Source organism: Myxozyma melibiosi (assembly GCF_037950935.1).
Source record: "Myxozyma melibiosi strain Phaff 52-87 chromosome Unknown BZA70scaffold_14, whole genome shotgun sequence".
Lineage (NCBI taxonomy): Eukaryota > Fungi > Ascomycota > Lipomycetes > Lipomycetales > Lipomycetaceae > Myxozyma > Myxozyma melibiosi.
Genome location: NW_027042928.1, coordinates 15,356 through 28,470, shown reverse-complemented (window position 1 = coordinate 28,470; position 13,115 = coordinate 15,356). Strand labels below are relative to the sequence as shown.

Genomic DNA, 13,115 nt, shown 5'->3' with positions numbered 1-13,115 from the left:
GTCGGAGACAGCAACAGCAGGCCGCCGCGGCAGGTGCTCAGAAGCCGACGGCCTCGACATCCACCACAATCACTTCCCCCTCCGCTTCATCATCCCAGCTCGGCTTTGCAAAACATCCTCCGTCGCCTATGCAGCCTCCCGTCTCACTCGCATCTCCTGCTTCGTCCACTCGGAAACTCTCCTTCTCCGTCTCCCCGAGCCTAACCCACTCCTCCCTTCCTCCTCCCGTTGACTCCCATCACCACCTACATCTACAGCAGCGACAACAATTACAACAACAGCAGCAACACCAACACCAACACCAACACCAACACCAACACCAACACCAGCAACAGCATCAGCAAAATCACTACCAGCCCATCTCCCATGTCTCGCCTCTATCCTCCTCCGCCGCCAGCAGCATAGACTCCAGAAACGATCGCGAGCCCTCCGCCACCGCGGCATCAACAACAATCACCTCCGTCCCACCAAACTCTGCAATCATTTCAAACGCACAAACCACCCAGTTCAGCGGCACAAACAGTAACAACGGTGACGGCTCAGAGTACATCCTTCGCCGCATGCAGGTCCCGAACGAGCTGCAAGCTTCCCCTTCAATGCTCGACGGTATCGAAGAGCTCATGGTCTCCGACGTCAATCAGATCTTTTCCGCAAACGGCCACTCCGTCATCCGTCGCTCACGCCAGTCTTCTATATCTGACAGTAATCCCGCCCAGACTGCGACGATATTCGTCCAGACTCCCGGCAGCACGACCCCGCGCTGGCTAAACATCAAGAGCCCCTTCCCTGCCTCTCTCTCCGCGTTCTTTGCAACTCCTGCTCCCGGAACACCGCGCACTCACCAGGATGAGGTCAATCATGGATACGTCTACCCTGTACTCGTGCCGATCTTGGGATCGCTCGACTTTCTCACCCCTTCCCTTGCAGCGGATTTACTCGAGGTCTACTTCTCCAACACAATCTACGGTATTGGTCATTTCGTGCGCAAGTCTTCCATTCTTGCTGTCGATCGCCCACCAAGACAGTGCTCACGCGCGCTACTCTACTCCTTTCTCTACGTCGCCGCTCACGTCTCTGATCACCCGCACATGACCGCGACGCCAACCTCCCGCACTGATATCATCAACCACCTCCTCGACCTGACAATCGGCAACCTTCAGCCTCTTGTGCACGCTGACAAAAGCGGCTCGATCGATGATGTCATGACGTACATCAACCTCGGCATCATCTCTTCTGCTTCTGAGTTTAAAGGAGCATCACTGCGTTGGTGGCATGCAGCCTGGGGTCTGGCGCGAGTGCTCAAGCTCAACGTCGAGGTTCCATCATCATCATCGCCATCCTCCTCCTCCTCCAACTCGGCATCAAACGGCGCCTCGCTGTCGAGCAAGTTGCTCGCGGCGTCCTCCTTATCCTCAATGTCTGAAGAAGCGCGCGAAGAGCGCAGACGGGTGTGGTGGCTCCTGTTCCTTGTCGATCGACACCTGGGCCTGTGCTACAACCGACCAATATCGGTGCTCGACCACGAGTCCAGCACGTTATATCGGCCCTGTCGCGACGAAGTGTGGCACTCTGACATGGAGCTGATTCCGGCCTCTCTAGACCCGAGTCGTGAAAAGGGATTGAGCCACAAAGTGACGGGAAAAGATGTGTGGGGGTACTTCCTTCCTATTATGACCCTTCTCGGAGGGGTTGTGGATCTGCACCAGCTCGAGATGAACAATACTCTTGCGGCAACGCGCGAGGTTACAGAGCCGCTGCGCGCGTGTCTGCGTGCGAGGCTCGACGAGTTTGTGAAAAGCATTGACGAGTACGACGCGGCTACGACTCCAGGCAGCACAGCCACGCTTTCGACAGACGGCGCGACCGATGACGAGATGAACAACAAGAGCCCAGAGAGCGTGACGTCGGCGGCTAATCTCCAGCAGCAGCAGCAGCAGCAGCAGCAACAGATGCACATGCGCCGTCTCACGCAGCGGACGGTGTGGAAGGAGTACTGTCGCTGTCTGGCACATGTGCTGCATATCCTTGTGTCTGGATACTGGGATCCGATCGAGATGCTCAGCTTGCCGCCGACTATGGTACTCGACCCGGACTTTGTGAGCGTGATTGAGCACTCTCTCGATTTTGCAAAGTGCATCAAGCGCATTCTCGAAGTCGATCAAGACCTGCGCACGATCCCGTTCTTCTTTGGAATTCACATGCTCCAGGGCTCGTTCACGCTTCTCTATATCGTCGATGTGTTAGGCGATAAGGAAGTCCGCGTGGCATGCGAAACCATCGTGCGCGCCCACGAGGTCTGCATCGTGACGTTAAACACAGAGTACCAGCGCAACTTTCGGCAAATCATGCGCGGAGCACTGCAGATGATTGACGCGCTGGAAGAACGCAGACGACGGGTGCAGGTGCCGCATAACCACATTTACGGCGGGTCGCCGCCTGAAGAGGTTGTTCTGAGTGAGATGGAGGATAGTAAGCGTCGACGAAGGGGGTTGCTTAATTTGTACAGATGGTGTAGAGGCGGGAATGGATTGGCGGTTTGATGATGATGATAAATATTTTTATTATAGTCTAGTCTATTGCAACAACTAGGTTATGACAGCGAGGTGGGTGTAATTTTATGCATTTAGTTGTTGTTTATTCATTTTGAGGTTGTACGTTGCATGGAGTTGTCTTTTTTATCTTTTTGTATACAAAATGTTTTGTGTTTTTTCCTTCCTAATACTTGATTGATTTTGTAAGTCAGCTGTTTAGGATTCGATTTGGTTTTTTGGCTACACCACGGAATGCAAACAGACTCGATTAATACAACTATTTGATGTACTTTCCATCGCAGTGCGTAATTCTCAACCCCTCCATCGCCCCCTTCTTAAACGCCTCAACCGCGCCCTCCTGCAACTTTGTCATCTCAAGAGTTTCCGAGTTCTCAGCCAGGAACTTGCGGTAATAAACATACAAGTTTCTGTTCATATTGATCTTTCGAGCGCCGAGGTTGATCATCTTGTCGATCAGTTGCTGCACGATCGGGTTCGTTCCGTGGATTACCAGCGGGATCTCGGACGGGCAGAGTTCTTTGATTTTGGCGATTCTAGTATCATCTTGTCTCAGCATCGTCGCAGTTATAAAGAGTAGAATAAACGCACTCACCTATCGAGCTGCCAGTACTTGAGCGGTCCGCCCTCGGGATAAGGACCATGAACGTTTCCAAAACTAGGAGCCAGGAAATGCGCACCAGTTCTCGTCATGAACTCGGCAGCGTACTCAGGGTCGGTGTAAAGCTCCTCCATATTCACAGGCGGCAACCCGTCTTCGCTACCATTGATCCTGCCCATCTCCGCCTCGATCGTGATGCCCTTTGCCGCAGCGCGCCCGACAACCGACGCCACAAATGCGATATTCGTGTCTGGATCTGAGGTCCCCGCGTCGACCATGATGGAGTCGAACGGCAACTCGAGCGCGGTGTTGATGTCCTCTTCCTCCAAGCAATGGTCGAGATGCAACGCGATCGGTACCTTGGCGTTGTGACAAGCCTCAGCAGCAAACCTGATGAATTCTCCGCCTTGGAAATGCAGCGACCATGGAAAGACCTCGACCATGCACGGCGCATTCAGTTCCTCTGCGGCACGGATCGCGCCGAGCAGGGCGTCGGTGTTGTAGACATTGAACGCGGGAACAGCGTAGTTGCCCTCGGTAGCGGCTTTCAGGATCTTGTAAGTGAGATTCGACTCGGGGAAGGACATGGCTGATTGTTGCTGAGGAGAGAGGGAGGCATGGATGTGGGGGAGGAGGGGTCGTGCTTATAAGAGCTGGAGATATCGGGGATTACGCTAATAATCGCGCAAGACCGGAGAGAAGTCCGCAGTCAGCAGTTTAGGCAGAAACAGTCAATTAAGTCAGTTCGTATCAAGAGTCTTATATAAGGTCGATATATGTCTTTTTAAGAAAATATACAGCAGTATCTGTCTATTTTGGCAGAGATTTGTTATCGCAATCTTCACAGCAGAGCACGTAGACGCACCGCACCGGCCAAAGCCAAGCGCAGATTAAAATAAAAAAAAAATAAAAAAAGCGAGAAAAACCAATTTAATCCACCAATTTCTCAGCTCGCATCCAGATTATCTCCTATTCCCTGCCATGTCGACCTGAACCCCCTTCTTCTCTTCCACATGTCTGAATTCAACTAGAAAAAAGAGAAAAGAACAATGTCGGAACAGCAACAAATGCTCACCTCGGCGAAGGAAATCGCATTCGGCTCGGTAAGAACACACGCTCTCTGATCTCAAGATTTTGCCCCCCGGCGCCAATAGCCTTTACTGATGTGAATACTGTCTTTTTCTAGATCTCGGGAATTGCGGGAAAATTGTTTGAGTATCCGTTCGATACAGTCAAGGTGCGACTACAGTCCCAGCCCGATGGCAAACCGCTTCAGTTCTCTGGTCCGGTCGATTGTTTCCAGCAAACATGGCGAAACGAGGGTATCAATGGATTCTACCGAGTATGTCATCATCGCCATCTTTTTCTTCTTTTGAGAAATAGCCGACTAATGACAACGCCAGGGCATCGCATCTCCGTTGATCGGGGCTGCTGCTGAGAACGCATCTCTATTTGTCAGCTACGAGGCCTCTAAAAGCGCACTCAGATCTCTGTTCTACCCGACATTATCAAACTCGGACCGACTACCGATGCAAGCTCTTCTTGTTTGCGGTGCCACAAGTGGTGCATTCACTTCTTTTATCCTTACCCCAATAGAACTCATCAAGTGCAAAATGCAAGTTCAGAACCTCTCGCTATACGACTCGCACACCAAACCACCATCCTCTTCCTCTAAAGCTGCCTACCCCGCCCAACGAACGCAATCAGTGCTTTTGCGTCGGAACATCGCAACCTCGGCCCACCGTCTTCCCGGCGCGATGGATCTGGTCTTGCAAGTCTACCGCGAGAACGGTATCAGCGGTTTCTGGCGCGGCCAACTCGGCACTCTCTTTCGAGAAACCGGAGGCTCTGCTGCGTGGTTTGGTGCATACGAGTTTATGTCTTCACTTTTAAGAGCAAGCAGACCTGCAGACAGTCAATCCAACTCGCAATTCATCGCCATGGTCTCCGGCGCTTGCGCTGGAATCGCATACAACATCTCGCTATTCCCTGCCGACAGCGTCAAGAGCAGGATGCAGACAGATTCCGTACTCGGTACTGGAGACTCTCAACAAGGCTTCTGGACGGTGGCTAAAAATATGTACAAAAGTGGTGGCATCAAGGTTCTCTACCGTGGTTGCGGTATGACGGTTGCGCGGGCTGCTCCCAGCAGCGCAATCATATTCTTGGTCTACGAGAATTTAAAAGCAAATTTCTAGACGTGCTCATACAAAAGTGGTTTATTTTCGGAGTTTACGGTGTTTTCTCTACTGTTTCGATTAATTAATTATAATAAACCAAGGAAAGAAGAATAGATTGAAAGATATCAAAATATGGCTACAGCGTTGGGGGCGGATGAGACACCGCCGGTGACAAAGGTAGGCACAGAATTGAAGAAAAAAGACCACCGCTGGTGCTTCTTACACAATTCCGACAGCTCGTCAAGATCAAAGATCTCTCCGAGCGGGATTCCCCATCCCGCCAGACAGACGTTGTGGACCGACAATCGCTGATCCAGATGTGGGTAGGCTTCAAACGCGATTGCGTCGCCTACAAGAGCTGTAAAGTGATTGTTCCATATCCATTCGAGCGTCTCTTCCGTGACTTCGATGCCGGTGCCGACTACTGGTCGTACCTCAGATAGTGCCTTCCTCTCCTCATCGCACATTGCACTATACTCTTGCGTAGCACCTATGCGAACACACAAAATGTCTCCTGGCTTTAGGGTGATGTTGTAGTCCGCCACAATCTGCTTAAGATCCTTGAGAGGAATAGCGTGCCGCTCGCCGTAGCAGGAGTATTTGATCCCTTTCTTTGCCGCCCACTCCGCATAGTCTAGTAGTACTCCCCGACCTACTATACCTCTGCGTAAGTGGTGGAGTCCTATCCGTGTACTCCCTGGTGCTTGAATCTCAGCTGCCGTCGTCCCGCCGTACCACAGATACTGCTCAGTCTCGTCCATCTTTGCGACGTCTTCGTCGGTAAGCCCCGGCGTAAACCCATAACCAACAGGCTGCGAGTGATGTCTAAACCCATCCCACTGAGACGATGACTGGGGATTATAAGTAACCTCGTCATCAAACACACTCGGATAGCCGATATAATGGATGTCGACTTTTGAAGCTGGCCGGCCAAACAGCGGATACGTGACGCCTTGGATTGGAAGCGTGATACACGCTCGTTCTCCGGTGCGGATCTCGCTTGCTGCGCACTCTGCGATGTGTGTTGGAGTAAGTAGACCGGTCATTCCTTGGCCTTCGCGCGCAGACCCGGGCTCATATGGCCAGTATCGCCGCTTATTCGGCAAGTCCGCATACGACGGCAGATCTTTGAATGATTCTGGAATCTTGCTCATTAGAAGTCGTTGTGTAGGTTAGAGATGTAGAAGAGCCTCAGTTCAGCTTATAGCAATGAGAAATGCGGGGAAGGACAGCGCGCAGGGTGCAATTGCGGGGGGTGGATGGGAGGAAGAGGGAAACGGAGATATCGCCGATAGAGATGAGATGGCTGCTTTCGTTAAACGATCTCGGCAGGATTCCCGCACTGGAGAACTTCCTCTCGGTCGACTTCCTGTGACAACAGCAAACAATAACAAGAGCCTCTGAATCTCAACGATCCTCTAAATCTCTCGATACTCGTCGCGACAGCCTGAGCTCAATACGCGTTCATTGGTCTCTGCCCGGCTTATCGGTGTCTTTGTTTTCATTCTTGAGCCGCACGCTGCTGAAGGTTCCTGGCCCTTTTTCTATTTGAGATCTTGTTACAGCAGACTATTTACATTAATACCGAAAACTCCTGATAGAAATAAACTAAACTACACTATTCGCTGTCGCAGAAAACCCGCTAAAGTATTTATCGCGGAACTGCACTTGCGAATAGACCTTCTTCTCCCGATGACTAGACACCAGACCGGCGTCGTCTCCTTCTCTAACTTTTCGTACATAGGTCAGCAGCCTGCGCGACCAGCGATTGAACTCCTGCACACAATTTGAAATCAGCTCCAACTCCGGATGCTTCGGGATAGTTCGTTCGCCATAGTCCTCGTTGGCGGTAGGCATCCAGCAGCAGAGCCGGCCTTCGTCCACTAGATTGCGCGCTGCAAACTCGAGAAGATCGTCGAGTAAGGCATCGAAGTGATAAGGCTTTTTCGGGGGAATGTAGTCGGGACGCAGATGCGACAGATCTCCGTTTTCCAAAACCGTAGGCTTCTTGTCCGCATAGCGTTCCGTGTCTCGAGAGCCAAGTACTTTTAGTCCTTCGCGAACACCGTACGGAGGATCGCATACAATCGCATCGAGCTTGAAAGATGCACGGATCGGATTATGAGTAAAGTCTCCGACGAAGGTATCGAGAAAGAACGATTGGAGCTTGTATTGATCGTAATTTGTAGTGATATTGCGCGCTTTCTTCCCCCGAATCTGACGGCCGTCAATATCAGATCCTAGAGCCATGGCGCCGAAATGACTAGCAGCAACCAGAAAACTGCCAGTTCCCGCAAATGGATCATACACAATTTTTTGAGGTCCGGCAAGAGCAATATTACATGAGATTAATGCCAGCTCTGCATCAAACGATGTGGTCCCGATATAGCGTCGCTTCTTGAGATCGTACTTGTCGACAACATCGCGCTGGCTTTCTCCAATAAATCTTCCAAAAAATATATGGCTCAGACGAGGTGGATCAGTGTTGCTGTGATAGGCTGGCTCGTATTCTTCGATGATGGTAAAGATCTCGTCAGGATCACGCATCTTGATCGGTCCGTCGAATCCTAGGTAGTCGAAGCTTTCAAACATATCTCTTTGTTGTGATTTTGTACGAGAACCTCGATGACTGATAAAGTCGAATTTGAACGATGGGGTTTTGTACTCTGGAGAGTAAAGTCAGTAAGTGTGCAATTCAACGCGTAGGACTTAGTTATTACGACGCACTTTCAAATCTCGAAGATGATCTGTGACGGACATCTTCGTGTAGAGCATTCTCAGAGTCAGCTTTGCCCCACAGCTCGTAGACTGCACGCGCCAAAATGGATCTCTGGATCAGACGCTTTGCTTCATCGTCGTCCTGTAATGTGACGTATAGGAATGGGCTCTAGGTAAGACAGTTAGCAGAGCATTCCTTTCATCGACAGCAACAGTATCATTACCTTCTCGTCGTGAGAACTCAGATCGACACTGATATTCTCAAGAACAGCAAGAGCCTCCAACTCCGCCTTCCTAAATGACTCATGCGTCTGCGCCAGAAGCACAAGATATTCGGGCATTCTTGACGTTCTCTAGTAACAAACTGGATATCCAATTTTTTTCCTCGAGGACTCCCAAAGCTTCAATTAACGTTTTGGGAAGCCCTAAACCCGTCTGCAAGAATAGCATGCGCCACGAGATCTCAGCCACCTGTTGTGAGTGCGCCACAATAACAGGCTAAACCCGAACGGGACAACAGTAAACAATATTGCGATTGGCATGGTGACCGAGTCCAAACATTCCGAGCCCAAACGCTCGAATCTCTTTTGTTCATTTCATCTTTTCCAGCCAACGCCTTCACCGCCAAAAAACACCAGCGATTCACCTGTCTGCTGTGCCGTGTATCTCGAGAGCCTCTTCACCGCGTTGACCTGTAAAACGCTTGTTTATTACTTCTTCACTCGCTCGCTGCTCGCGCATGGAATCTTATTGAGGCGAGTTTAATTTGTGTACTGCCGCGTCTTTTGGTATGCCTCCTTCACTACACAACCACCTCTGTCTTCATGACATCCGTCGCGTATCTACTCAGCAGAATCGTGTTAACAGTCTTTTCTTTATTATACAGTTCTTAACAGAGCCAAACACTCCTGGCATCGCCAAACACATCACTTCACATTTTCGCGCTTCCACCTAGCACAGGGACGACGCCGACTATCCCACCACCTCTGGGCATCTACTTGGCGATCTTTAATTCACATCCCTATAAAACACACAAATGGCAAACACAGTACGTTCTGTCTATTTCCTTGTTTATTGATTTTTGTTTTCGTGATGTATCTGAGATCAAGTTGTTTACCCGTCAAATTTAACTTTGATCTCAATCTGCGGCATCTGTTTTTTCCCACTATTCAAGACAAAACACGACTAACCTCAACCATCATCACTACAGAGACGATCAACGAGAACTTCAGCCACTACTGGCTATGATGAGAATCAAGTTGGCACGACGACGCGTGTTACTCGTGCAAAGGCTGCCGCGCTCGAGCCAGGTAAACAACAGACCTCGACCGCACTCGCGTCAAAACTCGCGCCAGTAAACACGCGAAAGCGTTCGGCTCTGGGCGACGTGAGTAACGTACACAAGGAAGCAAGCAACGGCGACGACGCCAAAGGAAAAGCTGGCGTCAAAGTCGCAAAGACTGCCCTTGCCACGCACGTCAAGTCCAGGACGCGCGATGAGCCCACAACCGGCCTACAGTCAAAGAGGGCGACTACCAACACTATCACCACTACAACAACCACTGCAGCGTCTCGCAGAAGACGAGCTCCTCTGAAGTCACTCTCCGCTTCTCAAGTTGAGCAGCGCGCACGCGCTAGACCTCACGCGACATCGGTGATCGATGAGGCTGCTGAGCCGGAAGAACTGGACTCGGAGGCCGAAAAGGAAAACGGGAGTCCGAACTCGTCGGCACAGAAAACAACGATCGCGTCATCAACAACTGATGAGCAGGAGTTTGTCGAGGCACGGGAGGCGCTGGCACCTACCGAGGTTGTCGAGTGTGATTGGGACGATCTCGATGCGGAGGAGATGGATGACCCTACGATGGTTGCCGAGTACGTGAATGAGATCTTTGACTACATGTCTGAGCTCGAGGTGCGAACGATGCCTAATGCACACTATATGGATGAGCAGACAGATCTGCAATGGAAGATGCGAGACATCCTGATAGACTGGCTGGTGGAGGTTCACGTCAAGTTTCGCCTTCTGCCCGAGACCCTGTTTTTGGCGGTAAACATTGTTGACAGATTTCTGTCGTTGCGGATAGTCTCGCTCGACAAGCTTCAGCTTGTTGGTATCACTGGCATGTTTATTGCTGCTAAATACGAGGAGGTGTTTTCGCCGTCCATCAGTAACTTTGTGTACGTTGCCGACAGCGGCTACACCGAGGAAGAGATATTACGTGCGGAGACGTTTATTCTGCAGGTTCTGAACTATGACCTGTCGTATCCGAACCCGATGAACTTTCTGCGTCGTAATTCGAAGGCCGACAACTATGACATGCAGACGCGGACGGTGGCAAAGTACTTGATGGAGATTGGATTGCTGGATCATCGGTTCTTGAAGTTCTTGCCTTCGCACACGGCGGCGACGGCTATGTATCTGGCGCGAATGATGCTTGATCGTCCTCCTTGGGTATGCTGTTGTTGAATAAATTGAGTTGGTGATGTTGAGTATACTAACGAATACTATGAATGCAGGATCGTAATCTGGTTCATTACTCTGGTGGATACACTGAGGAGAAGATCCTGCCCGTGTGCCATTTGATGATTGACTATCTTTCCAAGCCGGTTAGACATGATGCATTTTTCAAGAAATATGCCGGCAAACGATTTCTTAAGGGTGAGTGGATATGTGTGGTGTTGGGAGTAATGACGGATGTTAACGATAATTTCTAGCATCGATACTTGCACGTCAGTGGGCCAAGAGATTTGTTGAAACGAATCAGTTGCCATCGGATACGTGGCTGTCGTCTACTGCCAATGAAGGAGAAGCGGAGAATGGCAATAAAGAGGAAGACGGGGCAGAAGAAGAGGGGACGACGACTGAAAAGTAGTTCATTTTTCTTATTTCGAGTTATTTACAGTTTGCAAGTGGAGTAGGCGTGGTTACCGTTTTTTGCTACCGGCCACTATTTCCCTGTCATCTGCCAACGAGAGATAGCGAGGGTCGGGTCGGGCAGCAGACAGTGCTGAAGTGATATTTACAGTTTTCATTTTAATTATGAAGTCCGACACGGATAAGACGGAGTTGATTGACTGGAAGACTATACTATTCTCGCTCTTTTTGTTCTTTTTCGATGTCACATTTTTGTGTTTTGTTTCTTTTTTCTTTATCTTTCTAGTTATCTGCATTACGCGTATGAGCTTTTTGCTCATGGACGCATAATTATTGGGCTATAGGCCGAGAGATGGGTTTGTTTTCAAGCCTTGAGTTTGTCTGGTTTTGTCTTTCGTTCACTGGAATCTGGCGCGACGTACAGGAAGATTTGCTGATTATTACCTTTGCCTCCTACTATAAGAGGAAGGGTAGAGATGTGCTTGATAAACAGTAGTTATTGAGATGTCGAGAGTTGTGTTTGGTTTGCCGTGGTTGTGGACGGGGATCATGATTGTGTGCTTGTGTGCTTGTTTGTTGTTATATTGTTTTTATATTGTTTTTGTTATGGGTTGTTCTTTGTTAGTTACAGTACGAAATAATGAGTATTATTGATCATAGTAATTGTTGATAACGACTGCGTATTATAAAGGGGATAGAGCGACAGAAAAAAAAGTAGATGGAGAATGAAGATGGATATGTGAATAGTAGAGAAGGAGGATCAAAAGGTGGGGTGGGGAGTGGGTAGGGTTCGAATGTAATTGGACATCTGGGGTCGAGGCTAGCAAAGAAGTGGGGGTCTGTTTCAAAGTCACAGGACGAGTTTGTGAGGGAAAGAGAGGAGGAGAGCGGTATGGTACGGTACGCAAATAGAGGAGGGGCCGGGGAAGAAATGAGGGATTCATGCGAAGAACAGACAATTGGAGCTGATGAAGAATGGGACACCAAAAAAATAAGTCTCAACGAGAGACAATGAAGAATATGCGAGAGGAACAATACAAATAATTAAGTCTTAAGTCAGAGGGAAGAATAGAGGTGGTGATGGTGAGAGTAAACAAAAGCAAGGATGGAGGAATGGGTAAAGCTGTCAGTTCGCTATACAGTGACACAATATATAATATAATTAGACGAAGAAAAGGGACACGACGACAGGTCGATAAGCTATCTCGTATAATCATGAGCAAACAGAAAAGCGACAGGATGAGGAGCGCGCGCGCTATAGTTTCGGCCTTAGCCAAAGCGGCAAATGCTCGTCGAGATACTGCCTCAAGATTTTCGAACTCTGCTCCGCGCAGCTAGGGTCGAGATCCGTGCGCTCGCCGCGAGCAAAGATAGTGCTGGAGTACCTGGTCCGGTCTCGAAGTGTGGCGGGCGCGGCAGCAGCGGCAGTCACGCTTCCGGAAGGAGCTGGTGCGGCAGCAGCAGCCAAGTAGGTGGACGGCCGCGCGACGATATGGAAATGGACATGTGGAACCAGCTGTCCTGCGGCGGGGCCTAGACAAGAGCAAATAAGAAAAGAATCCAAAAGACGCGGAGGAGAATCAGATGAACAACAGAATGCGAACGGTGTTGCTGGTGAAAAGACAGAAGAGTCGAAAACTAACCGTTGTTTTGGACGACGTTGTAGTCATCAACGGCGAAGCAGTCGCAGATAGCTCTACCCAGTAACTTTAAGATTGGGCCGAGATCAGGCAGTTCGTAGTCAGGGACATCAGAGAGGCGCACTGCATGAGTCCGGGGTATGAGCAGGATGTGGGAGAGCGACGAGACCAGAGGCTGGTGGTCGAGGATGGCGATGTGTGATCTCGTCGCGAGGAAGACGTAGACGTCAGGCTCGAGCGACGTCAGCGCCAACGACGATGTTCTCGCGCCGACCGAGTGCACGATCTGGCAGAAGACGCATGACGAAGGAGGAGCAGGTGATGTCATCCTCGCTCGTCTGACGAGGGACGATAGCAGTTCGCCGAGGAGTTGTATCAGAAGAGGACGGCAGCCAAGCGAAGATGCTTACTTAAGCGCCCCGTCCACCGAATCAGCGCCGCTGAATTCTAGCAGGCACGCAAAATATGCCTGAATATGCGGGGACGCACGTGACGAGCACAGACCAGGGGATTAGAGTTCTATCCCCACATAACCAGGCTGGCTTGGCT

General features: G+C 50.2%; 6 protein-coding genes across 6 annotated transcripts; 2 read left to right on the top strand and 4 right to left on the bottom strand.

The window, feature by feature from the left end:
• Positions 1 to 2,674: 2,674 nt before the first annotated feature.
• On the bottom strand, positions 2,675 to 4,208 carry BZA70DRAFT_86126 (fructose-bisphosphate aldolase). Its single transcript, XM_064915482.1, has 2 exons — positions 3,145 to 4,208; positions 2,675 to 3,085 (listed from the first exon to the last, which is right to left on the bottom strand). The coding sequence occupies exons 1-2, from the start codon at positions 3,735 to 3,737 to the stop codon at positions 2,809 to 2,811; spliced, it is 870 nt and encodes a 289-aa protein (XP_064765916.1). The 5' UTR covers positions 3,738 to 4,208; the 3' UTR covers positions 2,675 to 2,808.
• Positions 3,990 to 5,348, top strand: BZA70DRAFT_251398 (mitochondrial carrier domain-containing protein; the record flags this gene model as incomplete). The annotated part of the gene is made up of 4 exons (XM_064910708.1): positions 3,990 to 4,253; positions 4,337 to 4,492; positions 4,554 to 4,856; positions 4,938 to 5,348. Exons 1-4 carry the CDS (start codon positions 4,200 to 4,202, stop codon positions 5,346 to 5,348), a joined length of 924 nt encoding a protein of 307 aa, XP_064765915.1. The 5' UTR covers positions 3,990 to 4,199.
• A 107-nt stretch (positions 5,349 to 5,455) lies between these two features.
• Positions 5,456 to 6,484, bottom strand: BZA70DRAFT_291690 (uncharacterized protein; the record flags this gene model as incomplete). Its single annotated transcript, XM_064914319.1, has 1 exon — positions 5,456 to 6,484. One exon carries the CDS (start codon positions 6,482 to 6,484, stop codon positions 5,456 to 5,458), a length of 1,029 nt encoding a protein of 342 aa, XP_064765914.1.
• Positions 6,485 to 6,704: 220 nt separating this feature from the next.
• Positions 6,705 to 8,406, bottom strand: BZA70DRAFT_260770 (S-adenosyl-L-methionine-dependent methyltransferase). Its single transcript, XM_064910884.1, has 3 exons — positions 8,273 to 8,406; positions 8,058 to 8,217; positions 6,705 to 7,996 (listed from the first exon to the last, which is right to left on the bottom strand). Exons 1-3 carry the CDS (start codon positions 8,387 to 8,389, stop codon positions 6,939 to 6,941), a joined length of 1,335 nt encoding a protein of 444 aa, XP_064765913.1. The 5' UTR covers positions 8,390 to 8,406; the 3' UTR covers positions 6,705 to 6,938.
• Positions 8,407 to 9,140: 734 nt separating this feature from the next.
• On the top strand, positions 9,141 to 10,924 carry BZA70DRAFT_300177 (cyclin domain-containing protein; the record flags this gene model as incomplete). The annotated part of the gene is made up of 4 exons (XM_064914691.1): positions 9,141 to 9,202; positions 9,261 to 10,503; positions 10,569 to 10,710; positions 10,767 to 10,924. 4 exons carry the CDS (start codon positions 9,141 to 9,143, stop codon positions 10,922 to 10,924), a joined length of 1,605 nt encoding a protein of 534 aa, XP_064765912.1.
• Positions 10,925 to 12,025: 1,101 nt separating this feature from the next.
• Positions 12,026 to 12,989, bottom strand: BZA70DRAFT_86071 (HIT-like domain-containing protein). The gene is made up of 2 exons (XM_064915481.1): positions 12,570 to 12,989; positions 12,026 to 12,459 (listed from the first exon to the last, which is right to left on the bottom strand). Exons 1-2 carry the CDS (start codon positions 12,892 to 12,894, stop codon positions 12,182 to 12,184), a joined length of 603 nt encoding a protein of 200 aa, XP_064765911.1. The 5' UTR covers positions 12,895 to 12,989; the 3' UTR covers positions 12,026 to 12,181.
• Positions 12,990 to 13,115: the final 126 nt, after the last annotated feature.

Bases quoted from the DNA above. Each gene is read 5' to 3' on its own strand.
- BZA70DRAFT_86126 (XM_064915482.1), bottom strand. From the start codon at position 3,737: ATGTCCTTCCCCGAGTCGAATCTCACTTACAAGATCCTGAAAGCCGCT. The intron at 3,086-3,144 runs GTGAGTGCGTTT...AGATGATACTAG, and splicing joins AAGTACTGGCAGCTCGATAG to AATCGCCAAAATCAAAGAAC.
- BZA70DRAFT_260770 (XM_064910884.1), bottom strand. From the start codon at position 8,389: ATGCCCGAATATCTTGTGCTTCTGGCGCAGACGCATGAGTCATTTAGG. The intron at 8,218-8,272 runs GTAATGATACTG...TGTCTTACCTAG, and splicing joins TGAGTTCTCACGACGAGAAG to AGCCCATTCCTATACGTCAC. The intron at 7,997-8,057 runs GTGCGTCGTAAT...TTTACTCTCCAG, and splicing joins ATCATCTTCGAGATTTGAAA to AGTACAAAACCCCATCGTTC.
- BZA70DRAFT_86071 (XM_064915481.1), bottom strand. From the start codon at position 12,894: ATGACATCACCTGCTCCTCCTTCGTCATGCGTCTTCTGCCAGATCGTG. The intron at 12,460-12,569 runs GTTAGTTTTCGA...GCTCTTGTCTAG, and splicing joins CAACGTCGTCCAAAACAACG to GCCCCGCCGCAGGACAGCTG.